Genomic DNA, 27,272 nt, shown 5'->3' with positions numbered 1-27,272 from the left:
TTTATCCATTCTTAATATAAAAAAATATTGGTTAGTGCTGCTTTAACAAAAAAAAACGTGGTGCGTACATGGTCAGGGATGTGACAGATGACTTTAACATAGCAGGAGTTTTTATTCCTGTCAGGAAGAGTCCACTCCAGTGGCCAGTAGTAGCTGTGATACACCTGCAAAATGACAGACAGTTTGATTTTAGATAAATCTGAGAGACTTGAACTCCTTTCTTTTCAAGTATGCAGGCTTGTGTGTGAGAACCTCTATAGTGGCTTCTCCAAATGTTAGATTGGCTTTCTCCTCAGACAGACCACAGGCAGCATATTCTACCGGCGTGAGCACAACAGTGGGCACATTGGTGTAATCACACTGTGAATGAAAAATTATATTAGCTTCAATCTATTCTAAATTTATTGTCTCTCATGCATTGGCTTATGTACAAGCTTTAATATGGATAAATAGACAGACAATTACCAAAAAAGTAGCCTTTTTAGTTTAATTTGTCTGACTTTTGAAGGATCCATGGATACGCTGTAAAATTAAATACATATGATTGGATAATAAGTGCAAATTAGTTCTAGACTGTGTACCAAGATGTTGTCTCCTGCATAGAGGCGATGGGCCAGCAGCGTCCCAGCATGCACTGAGAGGCCTGTGGTGGTGGGTCGACCATGCTGCACCGATCCAATGGCATAAATATGATCTACACTGGTCTGATCCCTCTCATTCACCAGGATCCTGCCACTGCTGCACACACACACGAACATGCACACGTGATAGTTTAACTCAAACTGCCATACACAAACTGACAACGAAATTAATGTGGACAGACTGAACATACTCCTGGCTGCACTGCACCCCAACACACTGCAGGCCGATGTCGCTTGTGCAGGCCTTCCTCCCAACAGAGAGCAGAACCTTCACACACAATAACACAGAAAGTTCATCAGGATATTTCTGTCAGACAAACTCTTTAGTTGCAGGAAATATCATATTTTATGGGTTGTGAGAATTCTCCACCCACTTGCATCAAGCTAAAAACAAGGCTTTTCACTAATCTCTAAATGTTGACTTTTTGAAAATTAAAGATTTTCACATGACCTAACAAATAGGAGAACTACAGGGGATGAATATACTACTGGTTAAAATAAAATAAATAAAGATTAATTGACATAGATCACATACTGTATCAAAGTCTTCCTGTTTAGTTTGGCCCTCCCTGCAGACAATGGTCACTCTGAGTCTCCTTTCCCTGGACAACTGCTGTGGTGTCACTGCAGAAACACCTGATTTATGCAAAAAAAAAAAAAAAAAACAACGACAACGAAACGAATTTGCTTTCTAATTTAACACAAACATCTGTTCAGAATCAACTTCAATCAACTTTACTTTTAATTGCTTCTTGCCAATTTCAACCCAAACTTTAAATAAACCACTCCAAGTCTCATATTCCCCTTAAATTTCAAGTCTGATGACTGTGGAAACCAAAGCACATCAAACACTTGGTTATTTAGCTTTTTCCTTTGATTTGTCACGCCTCTACATATTCTGTATCTGCTTTTTCCAGCTTTTCCACTGAAGCTATATCAAACTAACACTGAGTTAAAAAAATCTAATCCAATAGGTCTTTTTTTTTTATAGCTGTACCCTCATGTTAAATTAAAACCGACTGTTCTATATTCTGTATTTTTGTTAGTGACATCAAATCTCATGAAAAGACCAAAACCAACAATGACTCCATCCTAACAAGTATGTGTGTGTGTATCAAACCCTGATATATCTTATTCCTGTGTGCCTCCATTGTTGTCAAAAAAAACTATTAAAAGCACATCAATGAGCCACACTGTTGCACTGGGTGACCTGTTCCTTCATTACCATGAACACACAAACTAGTTTATTTTACTCAATACCACACACACCGTCCTGCTGCCAGAAATACTCACTAGAACACCAAATGTGTATCAATCTGCAGCTGAAAATAGTCCCACACAAATGCACCATTTGCTACTGTTTGCTTGCTAAAAAGTACAGTACCCAACTGTTTAGGAAAATTACTGAGCCTTTTAAAAAAATGAAACTACATATTTTAAACCCATTTTTAAAGTCTTCAGTAGGAACCAATGGGCTGGGAGTTGAGAGCCACACACAAAGTAGGGACCAGGGACATCACAAAGTTTTGAGAGACAGACTAACGCATTGTTGGTTTTTGGATTTGTTGACAAGAAGAAAAATCTAAAATATTGCCCGATTGTTCCTGTCAAAACAATATTCTGTGGCCTTGATTTGGCTTTGACCTATAAACCATGTACTGATATCACATCAAAGGGTTAAATTTTGAAGATATTCAGGTCAAAATTCCGGTTAATTTTGGGAGTTTGGGAGAACAGATAACAGAAAATACAATGCTCTGAGTTCATATGACAGTTTCCTTCCTAATTCTGGTGAAAAGCTGTTGCAGTTACTTTACCTGAAAGGATATCCTTACTGCAAGTTTCAGCTTGCTCCACCTTACACACACAAAGAGACATAAAACATTTAAGATTTCAGTGTTTTCTAAAGGAAATGACATGATTCCTGTCTTTATCCATCTCAGTACCTTGGTGAGTGAACAGTGATAAAGGAATTCCACTCCAGCAACTAGCATGTGGTTTTCTATCTTCTGTGCCATTTTCTGATCAAACCCCGGGAGGAGGTCTGGTTGCAGCATGACGGTGACCGGCAGTCCGAGGCCAGACAGGAAGCCGGCGCACTCCAACCCCTCTGCAGACCCGCCTACCACCAGGGTCCGACCTGGAGAGTGAGGCAGGGACAGCAGATCCTCACTGGAAGGAGGTGAGAGGTGAGAGTTCATTAAAGGAGTTATGTGATGCAGTATATCTTTATTTAGACTGCTAATGTTTGAGGACTAGTCGACCTGGTTAGGCAGTACTGTCTGTCTCCAGGTACGCTCAGATACTGAGGTCTGTCTCCTGTAGCGATGACCAGGGTCTCTGCTGTCAGACGCCTCTTCCTCCCATTCATGTCTGTCACCTGATTGAACAAAGTTAAGAAGAAATTGTCCCAGATGGTTTATATTCTATATTTATACTCTGGCCAAAGTTCCCTCTGTCCTTCAAGTTTCACAAGTAGCTGATGCCAACCAATGAAAAGATTCCTGCCTCTCCAGCAAGAGGCTGAATGCTGCAGCCACTGAGGGACTGTAAAGCAGTTCCTTTAATGGCCACTAGATGCTGGCCCTGATACCTCTCTATCTATACTGAAGGGACTGTGAATAGTCAATACATTTTTAGTCAAACTCTACGGATAGCACTGCTGGTCTGTCGGTCAGTCCACCACTTTGATTCAGACTGAAATAACTCAGCAACTATAGGGCGGACTGCCAGGAAATTTTGCACAAACATTCATGTTCCCTCAAGGATGAATCTTCAGCTAGTCAAGGTTTTTATGTATTCAGTGAAAGCTTGACATCTACAGCATGGATTGGCACAAAGTTTTTGTGCATATGTTTATGGTCCCCAGACAATATATTATTCTATGTGGGGCTTGGATCATGGGTGTGTCGATCAATCAACATTTCAAGCATGTACCTGCACTGTGTGGGGCGCCACTATCTCTCCACCAGCATTGAGGTAAAAGACTCCACAGCTCTCCAGCTCTCTCTTCAGCTCTAAACTGCGAGACTTCACCTGCTCCTGCACAGCCTCCACCAGTTCACTCCAGCTGTGGCACACTGAAATAATAGCAACCCTAAATTACTTATCTGCAGTTTTGTTGTGATCTTGATTCTTTTGCTGCTGCAATGAGTCATGTTCTTACTTGAAGTTTGGTTCTCAAGAGGTTTGCAAATTGCAAAAGTGGTGTTTACACAATTAATAAACAAAAAAAGCACTTAACTGTCTAAATCACCATCCTCTTTGAACCTCCAGCCATATTTCTGAGAGTCTTGAATAGCTTTTCCCAGTAGTGATGCCTGTTGAAGAAACTTCCTGATACTGTTCAAGTTGAGACTGGAACCTCCCAGTTCTGGAGGAAAAGAAAAGTAATGGTGAGGAAAGAAAAGGAAAGGAAAACAAAACAGTAAAGAGAAAATCAAAAGTGAGAAGATAAGACAATTACAAATTCCCAAAAACCTTAATTGTAACATTTCAAGCAACAATACAGCTCAGTAAAAACACAGCGTATCATGCCTAACACATCTACAAAAGTGGAAAAGAGAAAAGAGTCACAATCACCACAGCTCTTCATGCAGAGAATTAAACACTCACCCCTCTTGGTGCCTCTTAAAGATGGAGCCTCAAGGTCAAGGATCAGCACCTTTTTCCTCAGCGCCGCAGCTTCCTAAAGGACCGAGAGAAGAGAAAAACAGAATAAATTAGAGCAACAGAGTCAGACAGTGACAGAGGAGAGAAATTAAATATTTAAACTGGTTAAGCATCTGTCCTTCCCAACAGTCCCTGCTCCCAACCCTTCATCTTATTTCCACTTCCCTCTAGAGCTGCTCACAGATCATTCCATTACCATAAAGTCCATTAATATGATAATTATCTGAGCTATGCTTGCGTTCATTGACCAGATTAGCAGTAATTATGAGGTTGAGTCGGTGGAGTGTCCTTTAACCACTGGGAGAGAAGCAGGAGTTACAGCTGGATGCATGCAGAGGAACTTAGACCTGCTGAAAGTATAAATGCAAATGAATGGAGAGCTTCGAAACTAGATAGCGGAGTGTAGTCAGAGTTTAAGCTTTGAAATGTGCAACCAAAAGCAGGCAACCATCAGGAGGGGTTATATGCTAAGTGTACTTTAAGGTGTATCCCCTTAAATAATTAAATATATGCTAGACTGCATACCACTACACTACGACTGCCTTAACATTTAATATTTGATGGGTTAAGTGTGCTGTTGTTTTTGATATGTCTACATTCATCTAGGCACAGTTCCCTTTTTGTGACGAGGTATCTGTGTGTGTTTTGCATGTTTGCTCTTGATTTAATAATAAACTCAAAAAGCATGAATCCTACGAATATAGCACAGCATTCTAAGAATATGTATATTTTTCCTTTCTAAGTGTGTATGCACCAAAACCTGCACTTTCAATGGAGTGTTGATGTGACATGTGTATTGTGTGACCACTACCAGTCTTTAGAGATTCCCTCCAGACATGTTTCAAGAAAAATTTACTTTGCTTAAAATAATAATTTGCGTTTGATGTGTTTTTTTCCACAAAAGAAGTTCAATTACATTGTTAAAAATTCTTAAAATGACATTTAAACCTTCTACCTATGAATATGCAAATATTTGTTTCAAATGTTTAAATGCTGGACATAAGATGTATCCTACTTCACTGTTAAATCAATTCTCAGTGTTTGTGCACTGGAGGCTTCAAGTTTCCACATCATACTTGTGTAAGTTGCATACTGGACCAAGATTGGTTACACACTAGTCGTGATGTCACAAATCATCTCGAATGAACACATGTTAAACTGAGATTTAAGGTGAGCTCAGAGAAACTTTCCTCCTTCAGCAGATGGATGTGAAAACAAACTCTGTACATACATCAGTCTGCACAGAGAGGAGAACAACATCACACCGATGTAACAATAAGAAAAACACATTGTTGACCAGAAGGGCACTTGGGCATGATCAGGTATGTTATCTTCATGTGTATCTTTTCAAGAGATTCAAGATTAAAGAGATTTTATTGTCATGTGCACAGCAACACAGCAGATGGTAACATTGATTGGTTTCTTCAAGCTCTAGTTACAATTAGAATATATAATAAAATGATAGAGAAGAGGAAGATAAGAATATATACAAATACATTATATTGCACATTGGTGCACAGGTTCAGTATTGCACATAAGTGATGGGTGATAAATACGTCTGATAAAAATATACATATTGTCTACTAGTGAAGAGAGAGTGTGTGTGTGTTTGGTGGGGGGTGAGTAAGTGTGTAGGAGAGGAAGAGAGAGCGCTGTCCTGCTGGATCTGGCTCTGATGCTTCTATACCGCTTGCCTGATGGTGGCAGTAAAGTCTGTAACTGGGGTGGATGGGGTTCTTGATGATTTTCCCAGCTTTCTTCATGCTTCTCTGGATGTAGTGCTGCTATATGAATGGCAGTTCAGAGAGCCTGTGATGCCCTGAGCAGCTTTGATGACTCTCTGCAGGGCTTTGCGGTCCTGCTTGGAGCTGCTCCCACACCAGGCTGTGATGCAGCCAGAGGGGACACTCTCAATAGTGCATCTGTCAAAGTTGCAGAATATCCTCCTCTCCATGCCAAACCTCCTCAGCCTCCAGAGGAAGAAGAGGCACTGGTTTGCAGTCCTCACCACCGACTCGGTGTGAGTTGACCACTTCAGGTCCTTGCTGTTGTCAGCTATCTACTGTAAATCACAGATGGTGGGTAGCGTGTCAGCTCATCTATGTATGCTGGTGTGTTCTCACGTTAACCTGAGGAGGACTATTAATGGTCAAAATGTTGTCTTGTCCATGCAGAATCAAAGAGGAACTGACAACAACATAGCAGTGTGCTGGTATTCTTTTGTCTTCTCATGCATCCACTAATCAGGAGAATTCCAAATGTTATATTGCCTGCATAAAAGAGTATATATGCAAAAGAAGATGCTGTCTTTAGGCCTTACTTTCTGTAACAAATGCTTGCTCTTTATCTCAAAGCTTCGTAAAAAGAGAAGGTGAGCAAAAGAAAAGCAGAGTATTACTCTGTCTCTGATTGAAAAGCGGAGTAAGAACTGTGCTGACCTTTGCCACAGCCAGCCCTCCTGAACCTCCTCCAATAACCAGCAGGTCGTAGTCATATGGCCCCAAAGACGACACAGTCTGAGGGTCCATGTTTCACCGTTACAAGCCCAAACACTGAAAGCCGTCGTTTGGTGTTAGACCTAAAATCACAGACACAAAATCAAAGCCACAAACACGCTGTGGAGGGACTTTGGCCCCTGGGCTCTCGGACAGCAGTAGATGTGGACTGCACTGAATGACGTCAGCACTTTTGATTGCCAAGTCTGACACATTTTTTATGTCAAAATATGTTATTTCTCACACACAAATTGCTAGGAAGTTTAGTTTTTGTGTTTCCTGACTTCAGATTGTGAAAATACATACAAAACATAATCACTGTGTTAAGATTTGGAATCCGGTCAAACTGACTTTAGCAATCATTGATCACTTAGCCAAATAAACGGTAGTGAAAATGAGCCAGAACTACTTCATATCTACCACGCCAGACATGCCACTGAATTGTTGACTTTGAATGAGGCATTCATATTGTAACTAGTGTGTTGACTGGAGTTTCACAGAGACACGGAGGGCGGATTTAACATATCAACAGCGAACAGCAAAACCGGCGAAAACGAGGTTTGTTTTATGTTTTTGTTTTTTAGCGAGAGAGAAGATCTGCAGCGTTTCTGTGGAAAGGAGATTTCAATGGTTATTGTCACGGTTGCAGGGCGACATCTTGTGGTGAAACTCTTGAATATCAACTTGAGTCTAGCATTTTCAACTTAACAGCTGTTTTCACAGAGTACTGGGAAACTTGGGTTTAAAACACGGTATCATTAAAAACACAGCGAGTAAACAAAGTCAACTACATGAAACGTAAAGATTCAGCAACAAACTGTGAAATACATACAACTTTGTTGGCAGTAAAAGCTGTTCAGGACAACACATTTGCTTCTCTAAAAGTGACTGTCGTGACACGTTAACGCTTTTTAGCTGTTTACTAAACACAACTTGCCTAATTGATGTAGAGAATACGGGATAAACATGCACACGTAGCCGCTGTTTAATGGTTTAACGTTACTTTGTTACGTTAGTATTTGACATTCGGTAAAAACGCCTTCTTCTGACCCATCGATGTAACGCTTTGGGCCACGCAGTTCTTTCGGAAGGCCAGCGGAGGGAGGGTGAAACATTGGCGAGAGACCTGTTGGCTAGAGGAGATGCATTCCAGTGCTGCCATAAATGTAGGAACTATGAAAACATCAAACAATGACTAAACGACGTGACTCGAAAAGAGCGAAAATTTGCATTATTATTTTATCTCTATCGAGTTGTTGTAATTGTGTGCTTAGTGAGGTTGAATCCACATCAGAAAGTTGCTGTACGGGTTCTCTATTTAGTTGGACATAAACTTTGGAACGATGAATGCACGTCTATATGTATTTCCTCATTTTGTCCTCGCAGAATGCAGTAACTTTGTACTGTTAAACTAAAATCGTGGCCAAAATACGGACGTTCTAGTCGTTCATCTAAAATAATTGAAGTACAAGCCATGTTTACAATTTCATAGATACGATTAGTTTACTAGTTTCTACTTCTGAGCATGCGAGGAGTCCCTGAACGCAGCGCGGCCCTCTCCCGGTCAGGCGCAGTAGTGCAGCCGCGGCTCCGCGCTGGGACTGGTCCTTTCGCAGCCATTTTCTGTCCAACCAAACAGCCGTCTCAGGAAGGTAACCAACCAGGGCTTCATTGCAGGTTTGTGCCTGGCTCCGGCCAATGATTGCTAACCGATTTCTCGTTAGCTCGAATGGAAATGTCCGTCTCTGTCTGATTTTTTATTTGTTGTCTGCGTGAATGAGGGCTGCTCATCAGGAAGTATCCGGCGGGTGAAACTTAAAAAATGACTGTTAAACATTTCGGCCGCGGCCTCGTCCTCCTCTGTTCTGTACGACAAAGAACAGGCCGACGCAGTGTCTGCAGGCGCGGGTTGCAGCGGATTTACAATGAGAATGTGTCTGGGGGAAATATGTACCTGAATAGGTTAACTACAGAAGGTAATAGCCAGCTGGACAGCCTCTCTTCATTATGCTCAACTCAGTAGATTCAATAAAACCCGCGACTGATATCTGTTAGCATACGTTAGCTATAACGTTACACAGAAAACTGTCCTCACCACGGGTTTACAGCTGTCAGACTAACACGCTTTCCCATTTAAGTTACAATACTAACGCACCAACACAGCAAACTAACGTTAACTAGCAGTCCCAGTGTGCTTAGTGTCGAGCCAAAATCAGAATTTTTCGTTAGAATAATATCTCTACGAGCCCGCTAACATATTTGATCAAATACAACCTGCGTGTAATATGGAGGGGAGTTATATTTTGTCGACCTCTGCTAATGTATCCTTCCTTTAGAAGAGGCCACAATGCTAACTTACATTAGCGGATATCCTTTGAAATGGAAATACATAATGACCTTAATGCAACATTTGGCACAATACCAGACCCTTTTTTCTGCCAAGTCAGTGAGCTCATGAACTGGGAGGTCGGCTGGTTCGTTACGTGAACACAAAACACAAACAGACAAAGCAAAGCACACACCCGCTCTTTCTAACGGATAACTTCTCATTTAAATTTACGATAGGCGACTTTGAGGTAGACAGCTGCAACCATTTATTGCTTTTACGTGCACGCTGGCAGAATTATATCTATTTTCAATCCTGGGTGACATGGAAATAATATTCAAAACAAGCAGAAGCCCTTCCTCTGTTCATTTAGATCTATCTAGATATGTGTTAACCTCATGTTGTGGGATTCAAGTCCGTTCTATTGGACAGAACTTGTATGGTTGTAGGACTTACAGATTTTGAGCTTTTGTGTGGAAAATGGATTTACCAAACCTTATTGTGCAAATTTCAATGCATGTGTCTTCAGTTTAAGTGGCAGAAACCTCAAATGTGTTTACAAAGAACCAATGATGAGATTCTTAGCCCCAGCTGGCTAAAATAGTTGCCTTCCAAATGAATTCATAACAGTGTCACCAACATGACTGATTTGTTATGGATGTATTCCAAGTAGAAGCAAGTTCAGATGTAATCTATATGCTTAAAGAAATACTATATTGCCTAAACGGCATGTGACAGCACTGGATCCAATTCAGCTGGTGGAATACATGCACAGAAGTCTTATGAAATTCAATATGCACTTCTTTGCAAGACATGAAAAATATATTTTTAGGGTTTGTAGTTGGTCATCCACCCACAGGTGACGGTGCTTTCGGTACTTTGTTTTGTTCTCCGTGCTTGAAATGATCTAGGTCAGGCTTTTCAAAGTGTTGACTCCACAGTGTGGCTACAGAGAAAAACTACAAGCTGTCATTATTTTGTTTTTCGGTTCTGAGTTTAGTAACCCAGCCTGTTGTTGAATCATAAAGGGTGTTTGTGTGTAGGAGGCAATAAGAAATATCTCTCAAGTCACTTGCTTGTTACACGCATGCTTTGCAGGTATGCCTCCGCAGCTTCAGACAGCGTAATGAGACGGTGTGTGTGTGTTTGTGTTGCAGATGGACGGAGACAGTTCGACTACCGACGCCTCCCAGTTGGGCATCACTGGAGAGTACATGGCATCCGGTCACTACGTTCTCCAGTCTCAAGACGGTGAGGAGCGAACAACATATATCCAGACAAATAAAACCACCGGTGTCGTGTTTGAGCTCACGCTCATGTTTGTTTTTCTGTAGATGACGCTGATGACAGTATGAACGATCATGAAGAGGGTGGCGTGAAAGAGAACTACAGGGAGCAGGACATCTATCTTCCTATCGCCAACGTGGCTCGCATCATGAAGAATGCTGTTCCACAGACTGGAAAGGTGTGTGTGAATAATCACTATCATGAATATTTTATCTTAGCTTTTTTTGCATTAGATTTGGTATGACAAGTAAATCATTTTGTGGTGCAGTTACACCCCTAAGGTACAACCTGTTTGTTTGTCTCCAAGTGACAGACAGATAAATGTTTTCCTGTCAAGCTCAGAAGGATTTTCCTCCTTTTTCTTCTTCTTTTACTGTTTTGATTTTGTTTGTCGCTGCATTTCCCAAATCCCTCCCACAGGAGCTTTTCCTAACGCTTCTCTTTATGAACTTGTCTGTGAGCTGTGTGTTGCACAGTGAGGTTGACAATCAATTTATTTGTTGGACAGTGGAGCAAAATGTATTTATCAATTGTATAAAAATTCTAAGCAATCTGCTAGTAACTTAATAAATATGTTTTCCACTTAGAATTGAAATATAAGATGAAGCTGTCTAAGCTCTGCTCCGTCTGGTGTATTTTCTGTGTTGGTAACTTTGATCATCTGAACCAGGGATACGACGTACATGATGTCAACCAGATCATACCAGTGATGAAAGGATGATCTTAAAATGTTGACGATCACCCAAGCGAAGGCGTGTTTTGAGTCAGACAAAATGGAAATACTTTTACAAATACCAGAAACTGCAGGGGAACAGATCATACAGCAAGCACATCTTTATTGCCAAAAGCCAAAAGCTGTTTATCACGAGTAACAGATGATTTTCATTGTTGAAGAAAGTTTAAAACACGTTCTCATGTGGAGCCTCAGAGAAGGATTTTTCTCCATAAATGCCAGAACGATCTCTGCCCTTTTCTTTGTTTGTCACTGAATTCTTCTGGCCTGTAGGAGCTGTCTCTAATACTCCTCTGAATGAACGTTTGTTTTGTGTTAATATCTTTTAATGATTAAAATTCTCACTGTGACACCCACGGCTGTTAAAACATGATGAATTGGGGGTTATGAACCCATTAAAGACATGATTAATGAAGTCAATTAATGATAATAGTATAAAACAAGACATGGAAATATAACAAAGGCTCCATTATTACCAGAAGCCTGAGGCTGTTCATCCTGAGACAACTTCATCTCTCTGATGTGTGTGTGTGCTCGTTTCCCACAGATTGCGAAAGACGCCAAGGAGTGTGTGCAGGAGTGCGTGAGCGAGTTCATCAGCTTCATCACGTCAGAGGCGAGCGAGCGCTGCCACCAGGAGAAGAGGAAGACCATCAACGGGGAGGACATCCTGTTCGCCATGTCCACGCTGGGCTTCGACATGTACGTGGAGCCGCTGAAGCTCTACCTGCAGAAGTTCAGAGAGGTGAGACGCAAACCAGGGCCCAGCCACAGTTTATACTCGATGTCACCACATGAACATGAGCTGCAGTTGTTTTGATTGTGTTTTCTTCCTCTTTTCCATCTGATTTGCTTATTCTGCTGTGCTCACATGTGTAATATTTTCTGTGTGTTGTTCCAAGGCAATGAAGGGGGAGAAGGGAATGCCCGGGGTGTCTGTGGGTGAAGGCCTGGGAGAGGAACTGACAGACGATAGCTTCAGTAAGTAGAACATCAGTAGGAGTGGTTTGACTCCATTTGTGGTCTCAACCGGCTCTTTATTGTTTTAAGTACAGTCTCATTCAAATATGTTTTCTCTCCTCATCAGCAAATCCACTGCCAGCTGGGATTATCACAGCAGATGGACAGCAGCAAAACGTCATGGTGTACACCACCTCATATCAACAGGTAAAACACACAGTGAGGCAGCAGCTCACAGCAGCACTACACTCAGAGTTCCTGTACATTAGGACTGGGTATTATTATAATAATAATAATAATAAGTTTATTTATGATAGCACCTTTCACAAGTGCTTCACAGGAATAAGAGTTGAAAATAAGAACATAAAAACATACATAGAGTAAAAACATATGCCACAAGTTAAAAAAGGTACCACAAGTAGGAACACATGAACAAATGATCATTACACATCACACACACACACCAATCAGACAACTCAAGAAGACACAAAAGCCAATTTAAAAAGATGGGTCTTCAATAGTTTTTTAAAAACTTCTGTAGAGACTGCTGACCGTCTATGTACAGGAAGAGAGTTCCATAGTGTTGGAGCCACAAATGCAAAAGCACGATCACCTTTAGTTTTCAGCCGCGAGCGAGGGACAGCCAGTACTTCCTGGTTGGATGACCTAAGTGACCTACTGTACTCAGGAGCCTGTCCATGCAGAGCTCTATATGTAATAGCAAGAACCTGAAAATGAAATGCAAAAATGTAAATGCAAAAAACTTAAAATAGGAGAGATGTGAGTCATCCTGCTGGACCTGGTTAACAGCCTTGCAGCAGCATTTTGGACCATTTGTAGCCAGTTCAGAGATGCTTGGCTGAGACAGGTGAAAATGGAATTACAATAGTCCAAACAGGATGATATGAACACATGGATAATCATTTCTAGTTCCGGTTGTGATACGATGGACTTGAGTTTAGCGATATTTCATGTACGGGTCAATGATTTAACATGCTGATCAAATATGATACCAAGATTTCTTAAGTTTGACCCAACAGCTGATGAAAGGGACACAATACTCTTAGCTACCTTACTGTCAGAAGCAATAATGAGAACCTCTGTCTTGTCAGTATTAAGCTGGAGGAAGTTGTTTAACATCCAGTCAGACAGTTTATCGGGGTTATCAGGGTTATCAGGCTTAAAAGATACATAGAGCTGAATATCGTCAGCGTAACAATGATAGGAAACATCTCTAAAGTTGCTGATAACCTGATATCCTGACCTGATAACCTGACCTGATAACCTGCATATATAAAGCAAAGAGAATAGGACCCAAAACAGGTATTGATGATTTCCTGAATCAATTTGATTCAATATGGATTCAGTTTGGGATATTTCAGTTAAAATACCAGTTTTGCTTGAATATGAAAGAGATTCTCAGAGAAATAATGCTGTAAATTGTACACGGAAGCCTCTAACCGGATGTATTACTAAAATATTAATGTTTACATTAAGAATTGACCCCCAAAGCAGTTACATGAATGTACTTTTTATTTAACATGACCAACACATTACAGCAGTCAACACAATATAGTGCAAGTCTACAGACTCTACATTCAGTGAGTATTGAGTGACCAGATAAAAATAGTACAAGTGCTTTCTTTAGTGCAGATATGATACATGTCATCGAGACACAAGTGTGTTATTACTTTCAGTCAGCGTGTCAGGATTAAATCTAGAGGTGCAGGTGATAAGTCAAGCAATGCAATGTATATATTTCAACAGGGTAAATGTAGTGAAAATACACAAGGCACACACACTGGGCCCTGGGGAGAGAGAGAGAGAGAGAGAGAGAGAGAGAGATAGTGAGAGAAGTAACGTCAACACAAATGCCTTCCTCAGCAGGGCTTGTTTCGGATGTTTTTGCAGATAACGTGTCTGGGTGATGTCTCGTTAAATGGTTTCGGAGATTTGTGGTATTTCCACAATATCTCACCTCCGTTTCGCACATCTTACATATGACAATTCCCAGACATGGTCCGAATTTCACACCTGCCTTTTTTTTTTTTTTTTTTTTTTTTTTTTTAGGAGATTATCTGTTCAAATGTCATCTAAAAGAGTAAACTTAATCTCTGATCTCAACTGTGTTGCAGATTCCCACTGTACAGCAGATCCAGTTTTCATGACGAGGCCTTTCTCCGAGTCTGAACACAGCGGCCTGTGCTCGCCAGATGACCTCTAACCCCGCCACAGGGTCAGGGTTATCAGACGCACAGGGAGGGGAGTGGGGCTGCGTCTGCTGAAACCCTCATGTACAGAGAAATCACTACCTGTTGAGTAGAAAGTGTAGTTTCTAGTTGTGAGGTACCAAATGTTTTGGAACGCATCCAAACCAGCTGGGAAATGTGAGGCTTTTAAAGGCTAGTGAGGCTTATTTTAAAGGCTAGTCTTATTACATAATTTAGTGTTGGAATTCTTTTTGTGCGTGTCTGTTAAAGTGTTTGCTTTTATGCATATTTTTGTTTTCTTTAGGGAGGGGGTGGGAGGTAGGGAACGGGGGGGGGGGGGGGGGGGGGAATGTTGTATTGGAAACTTATTTTTAACGTCTTCTCTGTTTGAACCGAGAGAAGCGACGTTGTTACTGTCACACCAGATCACGCAGCTCTTTTGTAAGTTCACACAATTTACCATGTGCTTTAATGTTATGTAAATCCTTTGAATAAAAATTCAGAAGTGATGTGTAAACTTCCACCGTTTTTATTTCTTGCTTAAACAAGCCCAGTTTGAACAATTTCATATTGAGTAAACTTGAAGCTGTATGTTTCCTCTCTGGTGTCTGTAGTACCTGTTTGAAGTGTGATTCATGCTTGCAGCTTCTTCCTGTATTCATCCATGTACGGCTGAACTGTCTTCCAGACCTGACAGCAGAAAAACACTCAAATCATGAAGTCGTCACTATATGACACTACACATGTCCAGTAAAATGTTAGGTATGGTACATTAGGTTTGGGGCATGCTTACTTTTTGCTGTCTGAGGAGTGAGTGAGCAGCTTCTATGTCAGGACTCATGACTCGGTCTCTGTCCCAAGGACTGGAGGGACAAGGGTTAATCAGGACATGCACGTACGACTTATAGAGTCTTAAACATGGAAGTCAGTTTCTTCAAGAAAGCTTTGTCTTAAATTTCATTCACAAAAGTCAAATATTTTCTCTTGTCTACCAACCTGACAGGCAGTAATGTTACTTACAAAATGCTTTTGAAGGATTCTAGGCCATATCATCCCTACTAGTTTTTCATTATATATTACATTCTACTGTATGTGGTATTAAAAAGGTCTTAACTTGGTGAAACCTGCAGAAACCTTTACATAAGAGTCTAACCAGACAAAACTATTTGTGCAGGACAAGTGGGAACTAAATTTCCCACTTTTAGGCAGAAAAATTGAGCTTCTAACTTGTCAAATGTGAAGATTTACTGTTTTTCAGTTTGATATCATTGTCAACTGAACATTAAATGTTGGTCGGACAAAAAAATACATTTTAAGACATCACCTTAGGCTATGAGAAATTGTGCCAAGTATTAAGCTTTTTTTTTTTTTTTCACAGTTTCATAGGCTAGATGATTCATGATTCATCAAAATGCAATATCATGTGGCAACACACTGCATGGGCGAGTCAAATAGTTCACATTCCAGGTAGAATATTTTGTAGCTGGAGTCTGAAATAAAGACAGAATAACACTGATAGTACAAGATGTGCTTATAAGATATGTAAGTGTTGCAATCTTACATATATGGATTTGCATCAGTTTAATTTATGATAGAAATATTAAACAGACTAATGTAAAAATATACATAATATATATAGAAATAAACATGGACGGCAGTAACTAATACCTGGATGATGAGTGGAGACGACTGAAATGTATCAGTTCAACAAAGTTTTTTTCAAGTCTTTTTAACTGATGGACAATAACACAGTTAACAACTGTGTGTATAATTATAACTGTCATGTTTGGAAAAGTATGTTACTGTTAAAACTTTAAAGTTATCATGTGGTCTAGCTCAGGTATATGTACTAAAAGCTGCAAACTTCAGCAAATACCACAGAACTATCTGGAACAGTGAGTCTCACTGTGTTTTGTGGTGAACTGACACTTGTCTCACCTGACCACAGAGCGCAGCAGCTCATAGACCTTCTCCAGAGGTGTGGTGGACTTGAGAGGACGGAGGAACTCCAGAGCCTGGCAGGCAGCCAGCAGCTCTATGGCAAGCACTGCAGGACAAAAGCACACGTTCAACTGCTTCCACAGACACATACAGTGTTTACCGGTGTTTTTATTCTGAGCTCAATGGTGTGTCACCTTGCTCCACGTGCTCCACTACTCTCAGAGCTTTGCGAGCAGCCCAGCCGCCCATCGACACATGGTCCTCTGTCGCTGCGCTGGTGGACAGGGAGTCGACGGAGGACGGGTGGCACAGAGCCTTACTCTCTGACACTGCAAGAACAGTATTTGAATAAATGCAAACTGCATTTTAGAAGTCAGAGAACTCAACCTTTAAAGGCAGAAGAAGGCAAGGCAGTTTGAGTCAGTTGAGACTGATTTTCAAACCTGAAATAGTAAATAGAAACCAGTGGAGGGCAGGAAACACATTACATAGTATGTTTGCAAAATTGGTGACAAACCTAAGGCAGCAGCAGTGCAGTGGGCGATCATGAAGCCAGAGTTCAACCCTCCGTCTTTGACGAGGAAGGCAGGCAGCTCACTGAGGGCCGGGTTCACCAGCCTCTCAATCCTCCTCTCACTTATACTGGCCAGCTCGTGCACACCTATGGCCAGGTAGTCCAGGGCCTGAAACAGCAAAGACACATCACATATTCAACTCCAAACATTCATTCAAGATGACAAAAGCATTACACACCAAAGTGGAGGGGAGGAGTATTTATCTGAGGGCTGATAGTTGTGATTTCTTGCCAAAGCTGCCAGAGGGGTATGAATCACTGCCAGACAAAGACACAATTTATGAGCATTTAGCAGCTGACGCTTGGTGTATGTCCTCTCCTCTCTATATACTGTCTGCCAACCCAAACACCATCACCCAGATAGAGCAGGAGGAGACTGAGATAAAGGAAGATAAGGGATGATAAATCAAGCAGGGCTCTGATTGGTTAGTTTAGTGTGACTTTACCTTGGCTGGGTATTCTCCGTGGAAATTCCCTCCTGATATTGTCTCCCCAGTTTCTGCAAACACCAGCTGGAGTTGAGTTGAGGATTCATAAAGCACCAGTGTCTTGTAGGTTATTTTGTAGATGGTAAAACCCTGCCACCCTATGGTAGAAATGATGTATTACAACCTGTAGGGGCGAAATACCCTGAAAGCCCCCCTCCACTCGAAAATGTTTTTGTTATTGTTCCTTCAGGTGGCAGAATGATGGATGTGCAGAGTTTGTTTTCACATCCATCTGCTGAAAGTGGAAAGTTTCTGTGCTCTCATTGAAAATTTAATGTTGTGTAAATTACATTACACAACTGACACAATGCTATTGACTAACTTTGTCTGTCTGCTGTTTGGTGCTGAGCAGGTAGTGTACAGTGGCTTTATCAGTGCTTTTTTTGCTGAAAACAGCTGCCTGCTGCTGCTGGAAACAATGCTGATGAGAGCTGTGAGACTCAACCAAAACTGTTGTGGGTTGTAAAAACCAAAACAATGAACTGAAAAGATTAAACACTTGATCGGAGGGGAACTGATTAGCCCCCCTCCACTCGAAAATGTTTTTGTTATTGTTCCTTCAGGTGGCAGAATGATGGATGTGAAGAGTTTGTTTTCACATCCATCTGCTGAAAGTGGAAAGTTTCTGTGCTCTCATTGAAAATTTAATGTTGTGTAAATTACATTACACAACTGACACAAGGGTGATGTGGAAACTTGAAGCCTCTGGTGCACAAACACTGAGAATGGACTTTACAGTGAAGGAGTTCTTCAGTTAAAACTTTTAAAGTGAAATGTATTTGCATATTTATTGATTCTGGAATTTTTAATAATGGATTATAAACGTGATGATTACAGTGTATGTGTGTTACTATTTTACATAGATCATGATGAATTGTTCCTGTCTTGTACTGCAACTTTGCAACATCTGACTCATCAGCTAAGGTTAAAGGAAGTTCAGCATTATATTTGTAAAGAGGAAAATGTAGAAATTAAAATTCGTTGGAGACAGGGCGGGACATGTCATCTGGGGGTCAGTTGGGCAGCATGGCTCCTGGACAGGAGAACTGTGAACAGACATGACGTTATGTATAAGTCTGTATTTGATAGATTAAGAAAAGAACTGTAACGCCCACTTAAGGTGTATAAAACCCTGTTGTAGGCTCTCCTCTGGGAGCCTTTTTCTTTGTAACCTCATCCTGTGTATTGCATTGTGAAACGCTCCTTCTTGTACAAGAAAATAAATTCTGTTAAATTTTGAGACTTCAGCTCCGGTCTCTATTGTTTAATGGTCATTAAGAAGAAATTTCTTTAACAATGAAGAAGGATATGTCTTTTTAAGGATTTTAATCTGGTAATTAATAATAAATTAAGTCAAACCATACATAAATAAATAAGAATAAAATAATAAAGTCATTAAGTGCAAGAAATGTAAAGTGCCTATGCGTAGCATTTATCAGCAGTAAATAAACTTTTAATGAATGCTTTAAAACATACTATAATGTAGTTGTAAGAAGATATAAGTATTCATTAATGTATTTGTTAACAACTATAACTCCTGTGGACATCCAGCAAAGTCAAAATTTTCCACATAGACGCTTTGAGGCAGCCTTGTTTTAGCTTGTATATGTAAAGGAGTCCAGGGTTTCCCACAGTGTTTAATAGCAGGGGTTGACCGCTCACCTGAAACAAAGATCACCTCCACAAACATCATAAAAAAGAAATGCACTTTTATGAATATAACTCTATCCTTCAGGCTAAAAGAGCAAGGTGTTATTTCACACAGCAAAGCACTCATGTTTAGTGTGGCCAATGTTTAGGCTGTCATCTATGAACTAAATTGACATGAGATGAGCTAAAGGATTTCCCTTTAGAACTCGTGGAATCTAAATATGGATTATTCATTAAGACATTTCTTCGATAAAATTGCTTATAAAATATATAAAAGGCCACATCCCGGAAACAGCCTAAACCACAGCCTATAAGACAGCTTCAAAGATGTTGAAAACCAAAAAATATATATTATTAAATAAGAACAACCTCATATTGTCAAAGAATAAATTCATGGGACTAACATATGAGATTCACATTATATCCTTTTATAGGCTTGTTTTGCACTGGTGAGGAGACCAGAAAGTAGAGTTGCTTTAAAAAGAAGTAATATGAGGAACATGAAGAGCTGTTTTGTAGGATACAGGGTTGTCCGTGGCGCTGTTGAGCTCAGTGGAAATCACCTTGTGGACAAAAGCGATGGTGTCATTCACCACTCCATGAACCTGCAACAAGCAGAGACAGCTGAGTAAAAGTAATCTGCCTCCACACCCCTTCCATTATTTTCATTTTGCTGTCAGTGGTTTCAACTTGACAACTCCACATTTTTCCATTTATCCCTCAGTCATTTGAAAGATTTTCAATCATCCCATATTTGCTGTCCAATAGAGACAAGGAACTTGCTTCCACCTGCTTGAATGGATCTAGACATTAGTCAGAAGCTGTGTAAGTCAGCACCAAGAGGAGCTGAGATCTGACAGCTATCTGGAAATGTTCCAGCTGAAATGAAATGACATCTTGAAACTTGCAAAGTGTATACTATTTTTAACACACGTACACACACACACACACACACACACACACACACACACACTATACCTGCGGGATGCAGCGCAGGGTGTAGGCATCCTGAACACGTTCACATGATCTATGACTCACTACAGGAAGAACACCATAAAGAAAACAGAAAGGAAACTATAAAACATTATGATAACCCAAGTCATTGTTTTGCACAAGCCGCTATTTATGTAAGTGTTTGTGTACAGTTGCGTGTGTGTGTGTGTGTGTGTGTGTGTGTGTGTGTGTGTGTCAAAATCTTGAAGGTAAGGGGTCAACCTGAGATCTGTGATGGGAAGATTTCCGAGTCTAAGAGAGAGCGAAGCCTTTCAGCTACTTCCATCTGACCAGGGTGAGGTCTCACAGCATGGATAGCTGCAACACAACAATTACATTATTTACAAGTATTTGTGTCAGTGAGAATGTGCAGAGGAGAAATGGAAAAAACACACTTTTGTGTCATTTAAATCATTCAAATTTTAAACTGGCAAAAAGCTGAACTTGTGGCAGTGGAACCATGACACCTTATAAAAGTGTTAGCAAACAGTTGCCTTTTTACACATCCAACAACATTAGCATTCATTTGGAGTTGTGAAAATGTGTCCACCTGATGAATTCAAATCTAATTTTCATTCCTCTTGTAGCACTGTTTTGGTCTCCACCAACATCTGAGAATAATATCTGTCTCTTTAGCTGCTAAATGCTCCACTATGTTCACCATGCTATTAACTAACTTTGTCTGTCTGCTGTTTGGTGCTGAGCAGGTAGTGTACAGTGGCTTTATCAGTGCTTTTTTGCTGAAAACAGCTGCCTGCTGCTGCTGGAAACAATGCTGATGAGAGCTGTGAGACTCAACCAAAACTGTTGTGGGTTGTAAAAACCAAAACAATGAACTGAAAAGATTAAACACTTGATCGGAGGGGAACTGATCAGGTGATGATTCTCTCAGGGTGTCACTACAAGTGATACCTTTCACATTACATGTAGTCATTTGATCTATAAAATATTGATTAGGCAGCTTTAAAGGCTGCTAACAGCTAGTTACACTGTAGCACTGTGCCTCACTCGTCTCATCTGTCAGTCATCATTCTATAGTCTGAAAACTTGTTGGCATGAAAATATTGTCATTTCTTTAATGTGAGTGAATAAATAGTAATGAGAACTTAGAATCAATCTATTAAATCAAGCTAACTAACTGTCCAGGATTGTGAGAATGTGGTCTTTCTGGTTGCTAACGCTCAGATAATTACTGGGTAATGGTGAACATTATAGCATTCAATAACATGTTTGCATCTCTTAATTCTCAATTTGATCACAGTTTACACCATGGTAGTGACATTTGATAATGAGAGGATGTGTGGTCATAGCAGAAACAGTGCCACATAGCTCATGATTGGCTGTATGAAGAGAGGGGTGGAGCTTTTGAGGAAGCTGCCTTCGAGTCAAATCCCAGGGAAGTAAAAGACTTCTACAGATACCACGATGGAAGGCCTTTGTGCTGCCCTTCAGGGCCTCCAGACTCAAGGCGGCAATCACGTCAGCTTGTCTGGCCACGCCCACAGCTCGCTCCACAGCCTCCGCCCCCAGAGACGACATCAACTGAGTCCCATTGATCAGTGCGATTCCCTATTCAAAAACCACAATCAACAAAATAATCCATATCAATCAACTGAGATCTAATGTATATCTTCCTTATCTGTAAAGCTGTAGTAAAGGAAAATTACACTTTTTTTTTTTTACATTACTTGAGTTTTATTGTTGTAGCTTGAGTCATCAGTTCTGTTGGTTGTGATGTCATTGTACTCACAAAAGTAATAGCTGGGATCTCGGAACAAGGCAGCATGGACAAAAATAGGTCCAACAGTGTTCAGACAATCTGACAGGTTGTAAACAAGCCAGCAGTTTAGCTAGATTATCTAAATCACTTTATTTGTGGTTAAAATTGAAAATGAGTATACCAAAATGTTCCCAATACGCCCTCATTGTGCAGGAAAACTGGGGGTGCGCACAACTATGGCAAATTCAGTCAGTCAAAGTTGAACCAGGAAGTCAATCTGTAAACTATTCTGGGTGGATGAAAGGATGTATTACACTAAGAGTGCTGGATACCACTCGCCACCACTCAGGCTTGCTGGCAATTTGTCCTAGTGGCCATACGTGGTACCGCAACAAAAAAATCCCCTGCAGCCCAAAAGGCATTCCCCTAGACCACCATTATATAAGAGACATCTGTAAAACTTTTACAGGTACAGGTCACCTCAGACTCAATTATTACCTTTTTTGTTATGAATTTTTAAACCATGAAGGTTTTATATTTGTAAAACATTCACAGAACCTGGGAAACAGATGTTGTGTGATGTCACTCTAATGTAAAGTCTATGGGCCTAGCAGGAACGTGTGGACTATGGCACATGTGCAGTGGGCCGTACAAAGCAAGAGCAAACCCAAAAGCTAGAAATCTTTCTTGGCTTATGCGCTCAGCAAGAAATTTTCATCCATGTGAGTGGGCACCATTTTAGAGGCCAGTGTCCAGTTCCTATAATGCATCCACAGTGGTGGGTCATTACAACCTGCAAGGCGAGGGTCATGTGACAGATAGGCTTGCTTGTCTGCTTGTAAGACGGTAATCAGAAATAATTTTTTTTTTAAAAATATAAAACAACATGATCAAACACCCAATCAGTGTGGTCTATGATAACATTGTAATAATAGCAACTGTGATACCCCTGTTGGTCACCTTGCAGATCATACTGGTCTCTCAAGAATCTTCCTGACAGACCATTTGGGTAATAATTGTACCATTCACCTTTGTTTTTTCTTCCAAATAAATGACTTACCTGGGGGTTTGTTTTCAGCCTGTATGTTCATCTGACAATTCTGACTTTGATGAGTAAATAACTAATGGAACTGATGACCGGAGTAAAGAAAAGAAAACTAGATTTTAATAAACAGTTGTGAAGCCTACTACCTCCTTTGGTTTCAGCACAAGGGGTTTGAGCCCATGGCCCTCCAGCACCTGTAAAAATGACACCAAACATGAACATAATCAGTCAATCAATGAATCAGTCACTTTGGAGAAATGAGTACCATTTTCAGTAAGTCGTATTTACTTATCACTTTACAAATAATTAATTCATGCTTTATAGATCAGCAATAAGTCATTAATCCACCAACTTTTGAGTTGCCAGGTTGTGAAAAATGAATTTGGCTCCTGTGTATCTTCCTCATTAACTTGCTGTTAGGTCTTTAAATTAACAATAAGAGCCATCCAAAATATAGCATTTATAACACCTGCTCTTGTGGCTTTATTGATGACTTACTCTCTTAAAACCCTTCACTTAGTTAGTCATTAAATAAGTTATTAAGTCAGTAATAACAGTTCTTTGCTGTAAATTTGCTGGTGGATGACATACATTTTACAACCATGGCAACTTAACCAGTCATTGCAATTTATAAACCCTTTATAAAGTATTACTTATTGATAAAAAAAAGATTTGGTCTTCATATTATAAAAATTATAAAACTGAAAGGAAACTCACTGCCTTGGCATCCGCCCAGCCGCTCTGTATTGACCACATAGTGCCCTCTCCCAGCAGGCCCAGAGTGAGGTGGGCCAGGGGGGCCAAGTCTCCACTCGCCCCAACCGTACCCTTCTCTGGCACCCAGGACAAACAGGAAACTGGACCACACACACACATGCACACAAATATCTTGTAACACTTTATTATAACCTGCTATTTAGCATTAAGCATAATATACACCATTAATAAATGGCTTATAACTCACTATAACACACTATAATGTAGCTGTGAATGTATACAAATTATCTGTTTATATCTGGTGTATAAACAGATAATGAATGATTTACAATTTATTTAAACACAATTACAATCATAGAAGACATGTCCTCATATTTCAAGTTACAATTGTTGAAAAAATACATTAATAAACATTCAAATGTCCTTATATCTCCTTTCATCTACATTGTAGTGAGTTATTAACCACTTATTAAGTGTTAATTAACTACTTGCAAATACTAAACAGAGTAGGTCAAAGTGACGTTTTACCCATTTGTCTTTACATGGGGAATTCAATCAATCATTAGCCACTTAGTGGTCACTTAATGTATTTGTCAGTTATATAGCTAGCATACGATGACGCTGATGCTAAAAATTGTCTTTGGTTGACTTTTTAATGTTTTCAGCTGATTTGTTTTCAAATGGAAAGCCTGGTCTTCAATATGCACATGGTTGCCACATATATGACATGATTTAGTACTAAAAGACTGATACAGCTGTAGCTACAGCTACATGTCTCAGGTGAAAAGTCAGCATCCTCATTGGTTTAGAGGCCATAAACGATATAAACATAGAAACAGCATTTGTGTATTACAGGGTAGAGCTAGTTAACCCAAATATTATAGTACAGTATTATTTATGAAAATGTAATTGAAACACTAACATAATGCTTGGATGGCATTGATGCTTACTACATAAAAAACAAACCTGTACACAATAATGTAGTTAGCCACTGATATACCTCCTGCCTTTGGAAATAACACTAGGTTACTGTCCAAAGTAAGGTAGTTAGCCAGGCATGCTAACTTCTGCAGCTTAGTTACAGCAAATAAACACAGTTTAATCCATTCCCCACACTCTTCTTCTGTGTTTTTGGTTTAGGAAAGGTGAACGAATAAGAACAAGAAGTAACAAGAGAGTACAATGGAATAAAATAAACCATGTTACCATTGAAGGCCTTGATCATGGCATCAAGGGTTTCCATGGAGATGCCACTGTGGCCCTTTGCCAGGACATTGATTCTCAGGACCAGCAGCATGCGCGTCCTCTCTACACTCAATGGAGCGCCCACACCTTCAGACAGACACACACACATGCAACACAGGTGAGTGTGTGATTTTACAGGGGCTTGTTCTGGCCACTGCAATCACTGCTGCTCACATTTATAAATGTATAACCATCTGGATCGTATTCAGCTGTAAAAATATTCCATGTACAGTATGTATATATGTGAAGATGACCTTTACCCTCAAGTTATTTATTGAAAGCCATGACTCAGGAAATGTTTGGCTTCTCATGTATAGTAAACAGGTGTTACCTACCAGCACAATGAGAACGAACCACATTCTCCTGCAGCTGCCTGTATTTGGAGAAAAGAACAGGCTAACTGTTAGTGCATGCATCAGACAATTATACTAAATTGCAGAAACACCTCCAGGAGAAACAGTGTGTTTAAATAGCTTGTTGTTTTCTCCCAGCACGTTGATACCTGTAGTTAATAAGCACGATACTTACACAAGTTGCTCCTTTGGTATGAGTGTCCGTGCAAACTTGCCAAAACCGGTGTTGACTCCATACACAACTGTAGTGGAACATAATACACACTATTGAAGTATTTGAAATGAGCCATTTATGTTTCAATTCTGGAACGAAGGGAGAGTGAAAAGAAACACCATACCTCTGTCTTCTCTTATAAAAGCATCAATAACTTCTCTGCCCTTAATGACCCTCTCCTCTGCCTCAGGTGTTAACTGTGACAGACAAAAAACACCAAAGGTCAGCTTGTTTTTCCCCACTTTGTCTCTCTTAAAGTCAAGGTGACATTTTCTCACCTTTATTTTGAACAAGCCTTGGCCCAAGCTGACCAGATCAGCTGTGGTCAGACTGTTGCCGTCCAGGGAAATGTACTGATGGCAGCAACAACACAAGGAAACAGTTAGCTGCACAGAACATCTGTGTTTTGATGTGGATATTGTTTTTATTTTTAATCTACAATGCTTGAAAGCATACAAATGAAACACACCCACCTCTTTGGGTTCTTGATAAGAGTGTTGCCTATTTTCAGTGGGTTAAGGGTGTATTTCAGTTCAGCAAAAGATAAGGTGGTGAACATGTGTCTATTAACATTAAAATAATAACAAAGAGGAAAATGAAAATTAAGAAAATATTTAAAAGCACACTCAAATACCTGCACAGTTTGGCAAGATTTGGGTGCTCTCTGCCTAAATAGCATAGTTTTTAGCCATACCGGCAAGGATGGCAATTTTGCAATGTCTGTTGGGCTACCACATTGGTCTAAAGTGAAATATCTCAAAAACCATTGAATGGATTGCCATAAAATTTTATACAGACATTAATACATAAAACAGACAGAAGTGCTATATTTCCATCACATATTCCACTTGGTTTTTCATTATTTGAGGTTTCACTGTCTTTTATTTATATAATCTCTCTGCATCCTCCTCTTCTGCAACGGTTTAATGGCACCAGACTTTAGAATTAGCCCCAGCAACTGTTTATCTTGATGAACCAACCCCTAATATTGGCATAACAGTAGTGGATGGAAATGCACATTGATTCAAATTATCTTTTGCAGATTTTCTGGAAATTTGGAATACAATTTGTGCTACATTTGAATGGAAACTTGGGTATTCATGGTACCCAGAGGATGATGAGGATTTTTCTTTAGCACCACCAGCAGATATGTTTTCAGTCTCACAGCATCTACAAGATGGATTGGCACACAACTTTTTGCAAACATTCAATGTTCCCAGAGGATGAATCCTACTGACTTTGGTGACCCCCTGACTTTTTCCCTAGTGCTACCATGAGGTTGTGGTTTTGAAGTTTTTTCAAGTATTGAATGAATTGCCCTGATGTTTGGTACTACAGTCATGCTCTCCCTCAGGATGAACTGCAATAACCTTGGTGATCACCTAACTTTTCATCTAGTGCTATAATGAGGTCAAAATTCACATGTCAACATTTATGACCAAATTTAGTGGTCATTAGTTTAAAGTATATGCAAAACTAATGACATTCCCATCCAATCAAATGTGTCTGTTTAAATGTTTGTAAAAGTCAATGGAAGGATACACAGCTGTAGCCAGTGGAGAGTAGTCATGTTTGCCATTCTCTGCTGCAAAGACTCCAAAAGCAGAAGTAAAAAAGTCTTATAAATCTTATGAAAAGTAGAGTTGAAGGTATCTGGTCATGCAGGTAGATGTGTTAGAGACCCTTACCCAACTGCACAAAGTCATTGTGCTCCAGGACATCCTCTGTCCTGTCCTCAGGGTGCAGGAGTTCTCCACTCCGACACCTCAGCATGCTGAACTCCAACTTCTCGTCTGCATCCTCCAGCTTCTTGGCCTGATGGTAGCGTCGCAGGGCCTCGGACCCCAGCAACTGGACAGATCCTGAGGGGCTCCCACAGGGAACCCTAAACCACTCACCCCGAACACACACAGACACACAGCGCATCCCGCAGAGAGAAGAGAAACTGGACAAAATGAGAAGGAGGTGCAGAGGACTTCACAGGTTGCAACACTGATAACTTGGAGTA

The 27,272-nt window shown here is 40.3% G+C and overlaps 3 protein-coding genes across 11 annotated transcripts in view; 1 reads left to right on the top strand and 2 right to left on the bottom strand.

The window, feature by feature from the left end:
- The window catches only part of LOC122975004 (thioredoxin reductase 1, cytoplasmic-like), a 13,567-nt gene extending 5,679 nt beyond the window's left edge, over positions 1 to 7,888 (bottom strand). For 3 of the 7 annotated variants that reach the window (XR_006400533.1, XR_006400534.1, XM_044343150.1), the window contains exons 1-13: positions 7,746 to 7,888; positions 6,752 to 6,891; positions 4,257 to 4,329; positions 3,886 to 4,014; positions 3,579 to 3,721; positions 2,906 to 3,021; positions 2,588 to 2,813; positions 2,459 to 2,498; positions 1,177 to 1,277; positions 833 to 909; positions 582 to 738; positions 253 to 360; positions 69 to 164 (exon numbers count right to left, since the gene is read on the bottom strand). Coding sequence is in view for 5 of the 7 variants with exons in the window: in XM_044343150.1 (XP_044199085.1) it covers positions 69 to 164; positions 253 to 360; positions 582 to 738; positions 833 to 909; positions 1,177 to 1,277; positions 2,459 to 2,498; positions 2,588 to 2,813; positions 2,906 to 3,021; positions 3,579 to 3,721; positions 3,886 to 4,014; positions 4,257 to 4,329; positions 6,752 to 6,841 (1,356 nt within the window). In the remaining 2 variants the exon portion in view is untranslated. The other 4 variants (XM_044343153.1, XM_044343152.1, XM_044343151.1 and 1 more) reach the window with 4 other exon arrangements.
- Positions 7,278 to 14,841, top strand: nfyba (nuclear transcription factor Y, beta a). 3 transcript variants are annotated; one of them, XM_044343157.1, is made up of 7 exons: positions 7,278 to 7,366; positions 10,292 to 10,385; positions 10,469 to 10,599; positions 11,702 to 11,899; positions 12,057 to 12,135; positions 12,242 to 12,321; positions 14,250 to 14,841. In XM_044343157.1, the coding sequence occupies exons 2-7, from the start codon at positions 10,292 to 10,294 to the stop codon at positions 14,280 to 14,282; spliced, it is 615 nt and encodes a 204-aa protein (XP_044199092.1). In that variant the 5' UTR covers positions 7,278 to 7,366; the 3' UTR covers positions 14,283 to 14,841. The 3 variants fall into 3 exon arrangements, with proteins under 3 accessions (XP_044199092.1, XP_044199090.1, XP_044199091.1); XM_044343155.1 differs by lacking the exon at positions 7,278 to 7,366 and adding an exon at positions 8,379 to 8,485; XM_044343156.1 differs by lacking the exon at positions 7,278 to 7,366 and adding an exon at positions 8,558 to 8,784.
- Positions 13,630 to 27,272, bottom strand: LOC122975003 (histidine ammonia-lyase-like). Its single transcript, XM_044343149.1, has 21 exons — positions 26,953 to 27,272; positions 26,807 to 26,858; positions 25,738 to 25,765; positions 25,543 to 25,617; positions 25,389 to 25,461; positions 25,226 to 25,292; positions 25,033 to 25,070; positions 24,659 to 24,784; positions 23,453 to 23,592; positions 22,882 to 22,929; positions 21,392 to 21,539; positions 20,193 to 20,288; positions 19,956 to 20,014; positions 19,502 to 19,582; positions 17,286 to 17,351; positions 16,783 to 16,948; positions 16,460 to 16,594; positions 16,263 to 16,371; positions 15,118 to 15,187; positions 14,942 to 15,014; positions 13,630 to 13,922 (listed from the first exon to the last, which is right to left on the bottom strand). The coding sequence occupies exons 1-20, from the start codon at positions 27,188 to 27,190 to the stop codon at positions 14,958 to 14,960; spliced, it is 1,872 nt and encodes a 623-aa protein (XP_044199084.1). The 5' UTR covers positions 27,191 to 27,272; the 3' UTR covers positions 13,630 to 13,922; positions 14,942 to 14,957.

Source organism: Thunnus albacares, chromosome 23, assembly GCF_914725855.1.
Source record: "Thunnus albacares chromosome 23, fThuAlb1.1, whole genome shotgun sequence".
Classification (NCBI taxonomy): Eukaryota; Metazoa; Chordata; class Actinopteri; order Scombriformes; family Scombridae; genus Thunnus; species Thunnus albacares.
Note: the sequence above shows the minus strand (reverse complement) of the source record. Positions and strands in the feature narration are given on the sequence as shown.

Coding starts and splice junctions, on each gene's coding strand:
- LOC122975003 (XM_044343149.1), bottom strand. CDS start 27,190: ATGCGCTGTGTGTCTGTGTGTGTTCGGGGTGAGTGGTTTAGGGTTCCC. Junction 25,618..25,737: donor CTTATCAAGAACCCAAAGAG/GTGGGTGTGTTT, acceptor TGCTGCCATCAG/TACATTTCCCTGGACGGCAA. Junction 25,462..25,542: donor AAGGCTTGTTCAAAATAAAG/GTGAGAAAATGT, acceptor TGTCTGTCACAG/TTAACACCTGAGGCAGAGGA.
- nfyba (XM_044343157.1), top strand. CDS start 10,292: ATGGACGGAGACAGTTCGACTACCGACGCCTCCCAGTTGGGCATCACT. Junction 10,600..11,701: donor CTGTTCCACAGACTGGAAAG/GTGTGTGTGAAT, acceptor CGTTTCCCACAG/ATTGCGAAAGACGCCAAGGA. Junction 12,136..12,241: donor ACTGACAGACGATAGCTTCA/GTAAGTAGAACA, acceptor TCTCCTCATCAG/CAAATCCACTGCCAGCTGGG.